At 57.9% G+C, this 14625-nt stretch overlaps 1 protein-coding gene across 3 annotated transcripts in view; it reads right to left on the bottom strand.

The window, feature by feature from the left end:
- LOC133342832 (endothelin-converting enzyme 1-like) overlaps positions 1-14625 on the bottom strand; it is a 64111-nt gene that overhangs the window by 34408 nt on the left and 15078 nt on the right. For 2 of the 3 annotated variants that reach the window (XM_061552141.1, XM_061552139.1), the window contains exon 2: positions 481-667. In XM_061552141.1, coding sequence (XP_061408125.1) covers positions 481-667 — 187 coding nt within the window. Of the gene's footprint in view, positions 1-480; positions 668-1730; positions 2047-14625 lie in introns of those variants that run through there. The other variant, XM_061552142.1, reaches the window with a different exon arrangement.

Here is a 14625-nt window from a genome sequence, read left to right on the forward strand (position 1 = left end):
AGGAGACCTCTAACGGGGTCACTGCGTGTAGGAGACCTCTAACGGGGTCACTGCGTGTAGGAGACCTCTAACGAGGTCACTGCGTGTAGGAGACCTCTAACGAGGTCACTGCGTGTAGGAGACCTCTAACGGGGTCACTGCGTGTAGGAGACCTCTAACGGGGTCACTGCGTGTAGGAGACCTCTAACGGGGTCACTGCGTGTAGGAGACCTCTAACGGGGTCACTGCGTGTAGGAGACCTCTAACGGGGTCACTGCGTGTAGGAGACCTCTAACGAGGTCACTGCGTGTAGGAGACCTCTAACGGGGTCACTGCGTGTAGGAGACCTCTAACGGGGTCACTGCGTGTAGGAGACCTCTAACGGGGTCACTGTGTGTAGGAGACCTCTAACGGGGTCACTGCGTGTAGGAGACCTCGAACGAGGTCACTGCGTATAGGAGACCTGTATCGAGCGTGCGAGAGGCCGCGTGCGTGGCGTACCCTTGATGTTGACGATGAGAGCGGCGAGCACACCGGCAAACGCGATGGCGAGAACGGCCACCAGGCCCAGCAGGGCGCGCACGGCCTTGAGGCTCAGCACGCTCCGTGTGCCGTCCACCACCCTCGCGGCGTCGTCCCCCTCTTCTGGCCTGTCTTGCGGACGAGAGAGGCTCAGCTGTGGCTCGACCTGCGAGGAACAGGTCAGGCGCAAGCGGGAGAAAGAGGAGTCTCACAGGAGCGCCAACATCTGACAGTTATCTTGCTCATGGTAGAAAGTAGAGAGCACCAAGCAAAGCGGAGGGACCCCGGGATCCGCAACGTTCTCTGTGAAGTAGACGGCGTGTAGTACTGTGAACACAGCCGCAGTACTAATCAGGGCGACCGATGGATTCGAACCGTCAACTTCTACAGCAAAGCGACGCTGAGCCGAGTCAATACTGTAACTCTCCGTCCCAATTGAATAGGGCTTGATAGCCTCAGCTCCAGACGAGGCAGATTGTCCGTCCAGATAGCAAAACATGCCGTTCAGCGCACACCCCTTGGTAAAAGAAACAGCGTCGGTTATGCGATTTGTAAGTGCGGTTGTTTCGTAAGTAACACACTGCTTACGAGGCTTTCAACCATTTGCATGTCCGCTCGTGTCATAGGAATCAGGTAAAGTGCTGGAGGTTAGCGCTATGTGATCGATTGCATGGCCACTTTCTTTCCGTCCAAATTGCAGACCTCACCCGCCATCACGCGGGCAGCAGCAGTAGCAGCGGTGCTCTGGCCCCTTTGTAAAAAGCAGACAAGACTCCTCCTTCCCATCTGTGTCTCCACATTATAAAATAACAAAAGCTACACATCCAATTAGCCACACGGCCTTCCTTCTGGGAGTGCATTTTAGCAGTCTTAGTTCAACACAAGCAAAACACTGGACCCATTTTTTTCGTATTCAGTGTCTCATCAGCAGTAATCCGTGGTTGAACCGACGCCGGTGAACTGCCAGATGTTTCTTGGCAACGGCCTGGCTGTCTCTAGCCTCTAGCTCACGTCACTCACCGCTGAACGTGTCAGCTGCTGTGGCCTGTTTCCGCTGAAGCTCAGTGTCTACCCCAGACGCTCCCACACAGGTGGCATAGTCGATACTCCAGCCCAGGTGAGCACTCTTCACCCTTGTTTTTGTTATCGTGGGCACTGCCCCATAGCAATAACGGACTGAAGTTCATAAACGCAATTAATGAACATACGAGTCCTCTATCCGCACTCACCTCTCTCTGCTCACGAATGTCTGTGTCTCTCCGTGTCTGTATTTCCACAAATCAGTCTCTGGCTCTGTGTTTCTCTGTAGTGGGGAGCGGTAGTACAGCAGTTGTTAGCACGTTGCGTTATGAACGCGACTACCTCATTTCGATTCACGCTCACGGCCAACACCAATGACGATTATCTGACTCGCCCTCAAATGAGTACCTGGTGCGGCATGTAAACATGGACAAGAGGGAGACAAAGGTGGCTGGGTGTGGTGATGACCACCCACCCCCTCGTGTGCCGTGCTGGCCTTCATAGGTGCTCCCCGAGGAGCACTTTCCCCAACAGTCTGTGAAGGCTACACGGGGGATCTTTGTCTCTCAGTAGGGCGCTTTCTCTTTCCTTATAAAGCTGTTGTTAAAATCTCAAGAACACAAAGTTGGAGAATCTGCCTATAAATACTCCTCGTCGTTTGTTCATTGCCCAAGGTTTTGTGTCAGAGAAAACTCTCCCTCGGAAGAACACAAAGTGTTGATGTCAGGGCATTTTAAAGCCAATCCCCCTGAAATGAGTTTATGGTCCTGTAAAGAGAATAATTTGACAATGTCGCCATTTAAGGGTGCTAGATAGTGAAACGTCTATCACCGTTTACAGTTTTCTTTCTGTGTGAGCCAGCAGCTAAGAATGCTGCATTGCAGGTTTTGCCGTGAAGAACAATGCGGGTAAGTCACGTGAGCGCACACAAAGTCACGTGTGCGCACACAAAGTCACGTGTGCGCACACACAGGCACGCGCTGCTGCCATCACGTGGGCCGCGTCGGTCACGGGACTCGGGCCCCGGGGGCAGTGGAGGGTGGAGCCGTCGCCAGACCGCCACGGTCACCACGTAGGCCGAGCGGGCCGGCGGGCACGGCCGGGCCACGGGGCCAACGAGCCGAGCATTTCCGCATCTCTCCACCCGCGAGGCTCCCACGCCTCACCAAAGACAAAGACACCCCCCCCCCCGTGTAGCCTGTAACAGACCGTAGGTGCAAGTGCTGTTAGCGAGCAGCACCTGTGAAGACCCACACGGCACACGAAGGGGGGGGGGTGGCCAGCACCACGCCCGGCCGCCTTTGTCTCTCCAGTGGCGATGTTTACACATCGCACCAGGTACTCATTTGAGGCTGAGTCGACCTAGGTGAGGCCCACGACCGGTTCAGATAATCGTCACGGCTGGTGTTGATCGCGAGCGGGAATCGAACCCGGGCCGTCCGGTTCGTAGCGCTGAGGGCTCCCCTGCCGCCCCACGGCACTCTCCATCACCACCCCGCGGCACTCTCCATCACCGCCCCGCGGCACTCTCCATCACCGCCCCACGGCACTCTCCATCACCGCCCCGCGGCACTCTCCATCACCGCCCCGCGGCACTCTCCATCACCGCCCCACGGCACTCTCCATCACCGCCCCGCGGCACTCTCCATCACCGCCCCGCGGCACTCTCCACCACCGCCCCGCGGCACTCTCCATCACCGCCCCGCGGCACTCTCCATCACCGCCTCGCGGCACTCTCCATCACCGCCCCGCGGCACTCTCCACCACCGCCCCGCGGCACTCTCCATCACCGCCCCGCGGCACTCTCCATCACCGCCTCGCGGCACTCTCCATCACCGCCCCGCGGCACTCTCCATCACCGCCCCGCGGCACTCTCCATCACCGCCTCGCGGCACTCTCCATCACCGCCCCGCGGCACTCTCCACCACCGCCCCGCGGCACTCTCCATCACCGCCCCACGGCACTCTCCATCACCACCCCGCGGCACTCTCCATCACCACCCCGCGGCACTCTCCACCACCGCCCCGCGGCACTCTCCATCACCGCCCCACGGCACTCTCCATCACCACCCCACGGCACTCTCCATCACCACCCCGCGGCACTCTCCATCACCGCCCCGCGGCACTCTCCATCACCGCCCCGCGGCACTCTCCATCACCGCCCCGCGGCACTCTCCATCACCGCCCCACGGCACTCTCCATCACCGCCCCACGGCACTCTCCATCACCGCCCCACGGCACTCTCCATCACCGCCCCACGGCACTCTCCATCACCACCCCCGCGGCACTCTCCATCACCGCCCCGCGGCACTCTCCATCACCGCCCCGCGGCACTCTCCATCACCGCCCCGCGGCACTCTCCATCACCGCCTCGCGGCACTCTCCATCACCGCCCCGCGGCACTCTCCACCACCGCCCCGCGGCACTCTCCATCACCGCCCCACGGCACTCTCCATCACCGCCCCGCGGCACTCTCCATCACCGCCCCGCGGCACTCTCCATCACCGCCTCGCGGCACTCTCCATCACCGCCCCGCGGCACTCTCCACCACCGCCCCGCGGCACTCTCCATCACCGCCCCACGGCACTCTCCATCACCACCCCGCGGCACTCTCCATCACCACCCCGCGGCACTCTCCATCACCGCCCCGCGGCACTCTCCATCACCACCCCGCGGCACTCTCCATCACCACCCCGCGGCACTCTCCACCACCGCCCCGCGGCACTCTCCATCACCGCCCCACGGCACTCTCCATCACCACCCCGCGGCACTCTCCATCACCACCCCGCGGCACTCTCCATCACCACCCCGCGGCACTCTCCATCACCGCCCCGCGGCACTCTCCATCACCACCCCGCGGCACTCTCCATCACCGCCCCACGGCACTCTCCATCACCGCCCCGCGGCACTCTCCATCACCACCCCGCGGCACTCTCCATCACCGCCCCGCGGCACTCTCCATCACCACCCCGCGGCACTCTCCATCACCGCCCCACGGCACTCTCCATCACCGCCCCGCGGCACTCTCCATCACCACCCCGCGGCACTCTCCATCACCGCCCCGCGGCACTCTCCATCACCGCCCCGCGGCACTCTCCATCACCGCCCCACGGCACTCTCCATCACCACCCCGCGGCACTCTCCATCACCACCCCGCGGCACTCTCCATCACCACCCCGCGGCACTCTCCACCACCGCCCCACGGCACTCTCCATCACCGCCCCGCGGCACTCTCCATCACCACCCCGCGGCACTCTCCATCACCGCCCCACGGCACTCTCCATCACCACCCCGCGGCACTCTCCATCACCGCCCCGCGGCACTCTCCATCACCGCCCCGCGGCACTCTCCATCACCACCCCACGGCACTCTCCATCACCGCCCCGCGGCACTCTCCATCACCACCCCGCGGCACTCTCCATCACCGCCCCGCGGCACTCTCCATCACCACCCCGCGGCACTCTCCATCACCGCCCCGCGGCACTCTCCATCACCGCCCCACGGCACTCTCCATCACCGCCCCGCGGCACTCTCCATCACCGCCCCGCGGCACTCTCCATCACCGCCCCGCGGCACTCTCCATCACCGCCCCACGGCACTCTCCATCACCGCCCCGCGGCACTCTCCATCACCGCCCCACGGCACTCTCCATCACCGCCCCACGGCACTCTCCATCACCGCCCCACGGCACTCTCCATCACCGCCCCGCGGCACTCTCCATCACCGCCGTGACCGGCCGAGGGCCACTTCAGCTGCAAAGGACCCGAAATGCCGCCCAGTGCGCGCGCTCAATACGGATTTAGTTTTGTTTAATGTACAAGGCAACGGACATGTGGTTTTGACGTTTTGTTTTACCGTCACCCAATTGTTGCGCCCTTCATCCTGGGGGTTGCCGTGAACTCGCGAGGTGCTTCGAGACGGTGACTGCCATAGTACGGCAGGATATTCACTAAGGGTTCAATGCAATGATGCGATTGAACGACGTGATGTGGCTATGTTGATTCAGGCTCACGACAGCGCCAGCAATGATGTGTCACGGAGTTCACGGAAGGTGTTGGATTCCTGTTCCTATTGAGATAACACTTGCGTTACAAACTGCGCAGCACAGCTCAGGAAGGTCTCCCTCCCTCTCTCCCCGCCTTGTTGCTTGTATTGTACACGGCACCTCCGATAAGCACGGTTGGCTGCGTACGGTGCGAAAGAAGTTCAACATACACACGTACATAGCGCAATCGCGACACAAAACGTGTGTGCGGAACGAAGCACAACATATCAAAGCTATTGCATAATCTCATCGTGAAAACCAGCATGTGAAATACAGTAATTGTTAGAGTGTTTTATAAGTTGGAGAAACGAGTTTTTATTTCAACCCCCGAGATTTCTGTCGAGGAGATCAGAGACACTGCGCACATTCCATCCACATCTAAATCAGTGGATCCAGACCAACTGGTCCGGAACCAGGTTTTAATTATTGGACAATAATTATTATTTTTACACCAGAAGCGACCTGGCCACAAACGACACCTCAACGAAGTGGCTTTATGTGGAAATGTATCGCAGCCAAATTCTCTAAAACGCGTGATGTTGATTCTAAATGTGGGGGGGGGGGGGGGAACCGGAGAAAAATCTACGCGACCACGGGGAGAACATGCAAACTCCATGACCTTCTGCATACCAGGCGAGGGAGTTAACGTCTCGCCACCATGGCACTGCTTATGGAATACTGTGATACCTCAATAACAACATAAATGCACGTGTGTCTATGTGTGTGACTGTCTGTGGCGATGGGGAGCAGTAGTGTAGTGGTTTGAGCTCTGCGATATGAACCCGGCGACCCGAGTTCAATTCCAGCTCACGGCCACCAGCACCATCAGTGACGATTATCTGAACCGGTCATGGGCCTCGCTAACAGCACTTGTACCAACAGTCTGTTAAGGCTATACGGGTCTTCTTTGTCTTTCGTTCTATGCGATGGGGACTAAGAAGGCGAACTAAATATCCACGCGGATGTCGAGATGAGACTTTCTGGAGTCGTTTGTGATAACACTTTGACGGCAAAACACGGTCGCTAAGTCAAGCAAAAGCATTACGTGGAGCAACAACTCCACTTGGATTATGTGGATGCATTCAACGGTCACTCAATAAACCTCCACAAGCAGCGTTCAGCCGTCACTTTGCCCTCCCCTATCGCTTGACTCAACTCGCGGTCATTTCCGTCATACCGAATCTTCTTCGTTCTCTTTTTCCATCTGTCAGCGTGTTCTAGCCACCTTGTAGTCTAAGCGCCCCTTCTCACGCCTCAAACACCCCCACCGCCCGCCATCTGTGAACTCCGATGCCCCTGAGTGCAACATTCGCTGTGCCCCACCTGTCCACAGCTCTGAACCCAGGTGCCCTACCCTCGAACCCACCTCGTCGACCCCATTCTCCCCCCCCCCCCCCCCCACTGCGACACAACAAGGGAGTCTGCACCATTAATCATTCTCCTCCCCTCGTGACCATGACGAGCTCACACCTTCACATAGTTGTTCTACCTGTGCCTGACCAACCCTTGATCTTAAAAAGTCCCCTTGCTATTTCACTGACAATGTATCGCACGTCCCGGCTTTCACGTTCCTTGACGTACCATCGACCACGTGGGAACATCCACAAGCTTACGTGCAAATCTCTTTCATGAATGTAAAACAATCAAAGACAGGTCACGGGAGAGCGAGTGTGGCCATGTAAGCCAAGCCACTGACCATGCAGTAAACCACCGTAGTCTGAGCTCCTACAACGGAAGAGGAACAGCAAAACGACACAAACTCTCGATCTTGAAGCCCTCTCGTCGTAGCCAGCAGACCCCGACATTGGCGTCGAGCTCACGAACATATTACTGCGTATAATGAGAATATCGATGTTCCCATATCAGGGAGTTACGACCGACGCAAGTACAGACATAGAGCAGCACGTATTTAATTGTGTGCTTCCTTCTCCACACAGACAAAACTAAAATGTTTTTTTTATTTTACCAGGTAACGCCCACTGCAGCTTTTTTAAAAGCGGCCTGGCCACAAATGATAGCTCAACGAAGTGGCTTATCACGTGGACATTTATATCAGACACATACTCTAAATGCGTGTTCATAAATGTGGAGGAAAAACCGGAGGACCTGGAGAAAAACCTACACGACCATGGGAAGAACATAAAAACTCCATATATAAAGGAGTCAGGCTGGGGATCAAACCCACTACCTCATGTATATGAGGCGAGGTAGTTAACATCTCGCCGCCATGACGCTTCCACAATGAAATTGATGCACTATTAGATTCACAGATCCTTTCTCTTTGTACTGCTATTGAGGCGCATAGCGACTCAGTGGTGTGGATCTATAGAATCAGTAGTGGAGTGAATCTATAGATTGATAGTGACGTCAACATATAGTGGTGAGAATCTATACAATCTGTACTTGGACTTGCGAGTTGAAATAAGGTGCTCAATTTCCACACGTGAAACACTCAAATCTGATTGGCGGAGAGGTTAATTTGTAAAAGCCCGGGCAAAGTTAAATGTAAAGGAGGGGTCGGTTGGAGGAAAGATTTTTGGACCCAAAAATTGTTAATGTGACATACATAATGTATAAATGTACATTATGTATGTCGATTAACTGTGAATAACCCAACTAATAATAATATATCCATTGTAATTCATATGACTACATTAACCCAACCTCCATTCTGTTCTTCGCACCCGATTAGCTCATATTGACGATGAGGATTTCTCCACAAATTCTGGCTGTCGCCTGATGAAGCTGGTTGTAATTACCGGCGAAACGTCACGGCACTCGAATTGTCAATGTTGTAGTGAGGTTTACTCTCCAACACACACAAGGGTTAAAAGAAGCTGGTGAGGGGAGTTCCGGGGCCGGAAGTCTGCAACGTGCTGCGGGTTGCACGTGCTGAAGAGAACGAGATAACGATTCCGAGACTTGCTCGCCTGGAACTCCTGCACACACACGGGAGCGTGAATCTAGAGCAACTGCAGCAGAAGCTACGGGGGCGTGCAAATTTAGCTTACATTTGCGTGAACAGATGTGAATGCAAAATGATCGCAATTCAAATCCACCGAGGTTGTGGGCCTTTCATGCGGGAATGACATCAAACACTTACAACTTTAGTCGATGAATCTGACCTTTTCTTTTCACAAAGGCAGGTTGTGAGTATTACTGTTCAATGTTATTACCAACTGGACGCACCTGTGTCACCACCCGGGATGGCGCCGAGAAACTGAACACCAGGTCGGGGGCACGCAGTGCGAGTCGGCGAGTCTACCCCGTCGGTCACGCCTCGAGGAGGCGCCGCCGCACCTTAGCACCATGACTCGGCAAAACAACTCCACGGGTCCCGTCTCACCTCGGCCGTCTCGCCTGCGGCAACCGCTCACCTGTACCGACCCGCTCGCGTCACCAACCCCACCCCACATCTGCACCTCAAATTAGCGCGGTTGGCTATGTACGGCGTGAAATAAGTTCAACACCAAAACATACACGGCTGCCGTGTCTCTGTTTACACGGACGGCTGAGAGTTGATGTCCGCCAGGCTCGACGTCGTGCGCCGCACGCATGTTGAGCACAATAATCGACCTTCACCGTTGACCCTGAGAAATGACACACATGATCAGGGCCCATGTATCGCGCTGTGCATTGAGGATTGGATGTCTTCGTGTTTGTGTGCGTGCGAGACTTCTTCACTCAGTGAAAACATCAACAAGCTGATGGGCACATCTCCTTCATGAAAGGAAAATTAAAGACAAGCCACAGTAGTGCAATTGTGGGCATGCAACCCAAACTATGGACCATATAGTGAACCGCTGTAGTCTGCACTTCCTCAATGGAGGAAAAGAAAAACTACAAACTTTCTCCTAAAGCCCTCTCGTGGCTAGCAGACCTCTACGTTGGCATTTGAATCCAGAACATATTGCCAGAGGTAAGAATTGAATAGAACTGGAAACCAGCAACTGCAGTAGATTCCACAGGCTCTACAATTGTCAAAACACAAGCCATCAAAATGAGTTGTGACCACAGACAGTAACAATTCATTAAATTGTGGAGTCGAATCGTGCTGATGAGATCATATCTCTGTCCATGGTTTCTTGTATTTATTTTTAACTTCTTTCGCACCGTACGCAGCCAACCGTGCTAATCGGAAGGTGTGGTAAATATGCTCGAAGTGATTATTCGATGCAATTTCAATGCTCGTGCAAGGCAGTGCTTTTCAACCTTGTTCATTCCACAGCACTCACTATCGAGCTGACTCAAACGTCGTACAAGACTGCCCAACTCTGCAATCGCGACCGAGAGTCGAGAGGCCTGGGGGTGAGGGTTGACGGCCGTCCGCCATACTCCGCACGTGCGACCGACGGACGGAGAGGAGAGAGCGGCGAGTGGGGGGGATGGGGGTGGAGGCTGCATCGGCCACTCAACGGCACGGACATGGAGAGTTCGTCTCTCCTGCCCTGGGAATAGTCAGGTTCTTTCCTTTACTGTCATTCCCAAATACCGCAGCTCACTGAAATTTGCTGCGGTGGCGCTCCGCCGTGCTCGGTGGCGGCACAGCGGTGGCGGCGCACCGGCGTGCCCATTGGCGGCGCAGCGGCGTGCCCATTGGCGGCGCAGCGGCGTGCCCATTGGCGGCGCACCGGCGTGCCCATTGGCGGCGCAGCGGCGTGCCCATTGGCGGCGCAGCGGCGTGCCCATTGGCGGCGCAGCGGCGTGCCCATTGGCGGCAGAGCGGTGGCGGCGCACCGGCGTGCCCATTGGCGGCGCACCGGCGTGCCCATTGGCGGCGCAGCGGCGTGCCCATTGGCGGCACAGCGGTGGCGGCGCACCGGCGTGCCCATTGGCGGCGCAGCGGCGTGCCCATTGGTGGCGCTCCGCCGTGCTCGGTGGCGGCGCACCCGGCGTGCCCATTGGCGGCGCACCGGCGTGCCCATTGGCGGCGCACCGGCGTGCCCATTGGCGGCGCAGCGGCGTGCCCATTGGCGGCGCTCCGCCGTGCCATTGGCGGCGCAGCGGCGTGCCCATTGGCGGCGCAGCGGCGTGCCCATTGGCGGCGCAGCGGCGTGCCCATTGGCGGCGCAGCGCGTGCCCATTGGCGGCGCAGCGGCGTGCCCATTGGCGGCGCAGCGGCGTGCCCATTGGTGGCGCAGCGGCGTGCCCATTGGCGGCGCAGCGGCGTGCCCATTGGCGGCGCAGCGGCGTGCCCATTGGTGGCGCAGCGGCGTGCCCATTGGTGGCGCAGCGGCGTGCCCATTGGCGGCGCAGCGGCGTGCCCATTGGCGGCGCAGCGGCGTGCCCATTGGTGGCGCAGCGGCGTGCCCATTGGTGGCGCAGCGGCGTGCCCATTGGCTGGCGCAGCGGCGTGCCCATTGGCGGCGCAGCGGCGTGCCCCATTGGTGGCGCAGCGGCGTGCCCATTGGTGGCGCAGCGGCGTGCCCATTGGCGGCGCAGCGGCGTGCCCATTGGTGGCGCAGCGGCGTGCCCATTGGCGGCGCAGCGGCGTGCCCATTGGCGGCGCAGCGGCGTGCCCATTGGCGGCGCAGCGGCGTGCCCATTGGCGGCGCAGCGGCGTGCCCATTGGCGGCGCAGCGGCGTGCCCATTGGTGGCGCAGCGGCGTGCCCATTGGGGTGCAGCGGCGTGCCCATTGGCGGCGCAGCGGCGTGCCCATTGGTGGCGCAGCGGCGTGCCCATTGGTGGCGCAGCGGCGTGCCCATTGGTGGCGCAGCGGCGTGCCCATTGGCGGCGCAGCGGCGTGCCCATTGGCGGCGCAGCGGCGTGCCCATTGGTGGCGCAGCGGCGTGCCCATTGGCGGCGCAGCGGCGTGCCCATTGGTGGCGCAGCGGCGTGCCCATTGGCGGCGCAGCGGCGTGCCCATTGGCGGCGCAGCGGCGTGCCCATTGGCGGCGCAGCGGTGGCGGCGCACCGGCGTGCCCATTGGCGGCGCAGCGGCGTGCCCATTGGCGGCGCAGCGGCGTGCCCATTGGCGGTGCAGCGGCGTGCCCATTGGCGGCGCAGCGGCGTGCCCATTGGCGGTGCAGCGGCGTGCCCATTGGCGGCGCAGCGGCGTGCCATTGGCGGCGCACCGGCGTGCCCATTGGCGGCGCAGCGGCGTTGCCCATTGGTGGCGCAGCGGCGTGCCCATTGGCGGTGCAGCGGCGTGCCATTGGCGGCGCAGCGGCGTGCCCATTGGCGGTGCAGCGGCGTGCCATTGGCGGCGCAGCGGCGTGCCCATTGGCGGTGCAGCGGCGTGCCCATTGGCGGCGCAGCGGCGTGCCCATTGGCGGTGCAGCGGCGTGCCCATTGGTGGCGCAGCGGCGTGCCCATTGGCGGTGCAGGCGGCGTGCCCATTGGGTGGCGCAGCGGCGTGCCCATTGGCGGTGCAGCGGCGTGCCCAGTGGCGGCGCAGCGGCGTGCCCATTGGCGGTGCAGCGGCCGTGCCCATTGGCGGGCAGCGGCGTGCCCATTGGCGGTGCAGCGGCGTGCCCATTGGCGGTGCAGCGGCGTGCCCATTGGTGGTGCAGCTGCGTGCCCCATTGGCGGTGCAGCGGCGGGCCCATTGGTGGTGCAGCGGCGTGCCCATTGGCGGTGCAAGCGGCGTAGCCGCATTGGTGGTGCAGCGGCGTGCCCATTGGAGGTGCAGCGGCGTGCCCATTGGTGGTGCAGCGGCGTGCCCATTGTGGTGCAGTCGGCGTGCCCATGGGGTGCAGCGGCGGTGCCCATTGGCGGTGCAGCGGCGTGCCCATTGGTGGTGCAGCGGCGTGCCCATTGGTGGTGCAGCGGCGTGCCCATTGGTGGTGCAGCGGCGTGCCCATTGGTGGTGCAGCGGCGTGCCCATTGGTGGTGCAGCGGCGTGCCCATTGGCGGTGCAGCGGCGTGCCCATTGGCGGCGCAGCGGCGTGCCCATTGGTGGCGCTCCGCCGTGCTCGGTGGCGGCGCAGCGGCGTGCCCATTGGCGGCGCACCGGTTGTGAAGCCCTGGGCTAGGGTGCTCACCCCCTACACCGCAACTGTATGTTGGAGCTGCCCCGGGCGTCCCGCGCTGGCGTTCGAGTGGAGGTGCTCCTCCCCGGCCTCGATCCTGGGGGCGAATTCCGTTTACAGCGGCGATGGCCATTGGGGGCAATAATCAACGCACCGAAGGTTTCATAGCGGGGACTAAAACTTTCATTGCACCTGAGAAATTATGAACGTTTAGTGCACCAACCCTTAGGGTCCTTATAACGGTAACAAAACACTATGGTTTAAAAATCAACAAAAATTTAAGTTAGCTATGAGATGAAGGGACAGCATCTGATCTGAACAGATTATGAACTTATACTGTACTCTGAGTGAATATATCACATTCACACAACAGGATTTCGAAGCGACAGTACTTACTGAATAATGAAATGTAAACAACTCCCTGTCATGGCATTAGTTGAGTCCGACCATCACGAGTCTGCCTGTGCTCAGACCCCTGGGCTCTTCAGTTTCAAACAACACAAACATGCCAACAAAAGCACTCCACCCCTGTGCCTTATGTAAGAATCATCGGCAGTTCCCAAAGTACTGCAGAGTGCTCCTCTTGCCTTAATACATTTCACAAATGTGACCAACTGACAGAGTCTGCAGCAGTGAGCATGTGTGACGATACTGTGCTGATGAGTCCGACTAAGAACAAAACAGGTCCATCGTTGTCTATATCTGTGTCTCAGTGCTGTTGCAGTTCTTCAGGACCTGTTGATTTTTCGATTTAAAGCTTTCGTGACTGCAGGGATTCATCTTCTTGGTTCTTTCGGTAAAGTCACGTAGAAGGGAAATAATAAAATAATAAAAATAAAACATAATAAAATAATTCTCACGACGTTTCGGCCACAACGCATGGACGGCTGCTTGCGTTGTGGCCGAAACGTGAGAATTATTTTATGTTTTATTTTTATTATTTTATTATTTCCCTTCTACGTGACTTTACCGAAAGAATCAAGAAGATGACCTGTTGATTGTTGTAGAATGCATATAGGCCTTGAAACTTCCTATTTTCTGGCATGCACTATTTGAATGTTGCGATGGATTTTCTCGTCATATATATAGATTTATGTTTATCTCTGGGCCCTCTTGCACAGCTGTCCACAGGAAAGTGCGTGCCCCATTTGCTGGCCGACTACTGATGTTGTCAGCTAACCCCTCTCGTCTATTCTCTGCCCGTCACGTGCTTCCCTTCGCCCGTCTCTCCTTCCTCTTTGCGCTCGCTCTTCCTCGCTGACCTTTGCTGCCTATTGCCACAACTTGGCTCTCCTTCAGATCCGCTTTTCTCCGCGTGATACGCTGCAATCCCACGCAGCCTGCTTCCGTTGTGTGCAAAATATATGGGTGGACACGCTACGGAGTAGGCGGCTGCACCCCCGAACACGGCCCCCACCGGCATCAAGCAAGGCCGACTGGATGATGCTTTCAAATGTTTTCACTGACATAGCCGCACCGTCGTCTGCGGGGTTTTCAGCAGAGCGTACCTTCTCAATCAACACGGCACCTTTGGGCATGATGAGCAGACTTCTCCAAACCGTGTTTTGTTTTGTAACCGCGGCGTAAGCAGGCATCCACTGTGCACAGTCTCTGTACGCCGCACGATATTTCTGTACGGAAATGAGGAATGGCAATGCAGCATTGGGAAAAAAATCGGGTTCGTTGTATAAAAAAAAAATTTTGGAGTGGGTGCACAACTACAGTACTGTAGCTAACGCAGTGGCCTTGTTTTCCATTGTTACAAAATAATTCCGTGCGGGCGTTACAACTTGAAGCCTCGGCAACACGTGGGGAATCAGGTTTCCAAAAATGTCAAGTAACAGAATCTGCAAACACGACTCACGCTGACAGTCTGTCCTGGTCAAATGTTTGTTTTAAATTGTATTACTACTACTACAGTATTCTGCTTCTTTACCCGGAAGAGGCTGAGTCTCATTACCCTTTACCACGAGTGTTCTGCCAAGGGGCGATGATTGGTGTGTACATGTCCCAATTGAGTAATTTGAGGGTGATTATCAAATTTGGCCAAATGCCAGCACACGATGGCCTACTCTTACGAAATGACAT

Source organism: Lethenteron reissneri, chromosome 16, assembly GCF_015708825.2.
Source record: "Lethenteron reissneri isolate LAM-NWPU_2019-01 chromosome 16, ASM1570882v1, whole genome shotgun sequence".
NCBI classification, from domain to species: domain Eukaryota; kingdom Metazoa; phylum Chordata; class Hyperoartia; order Petromyzontiformes; family Petromyzontidae; genus Lethenteron; species Lethenteron reissneri.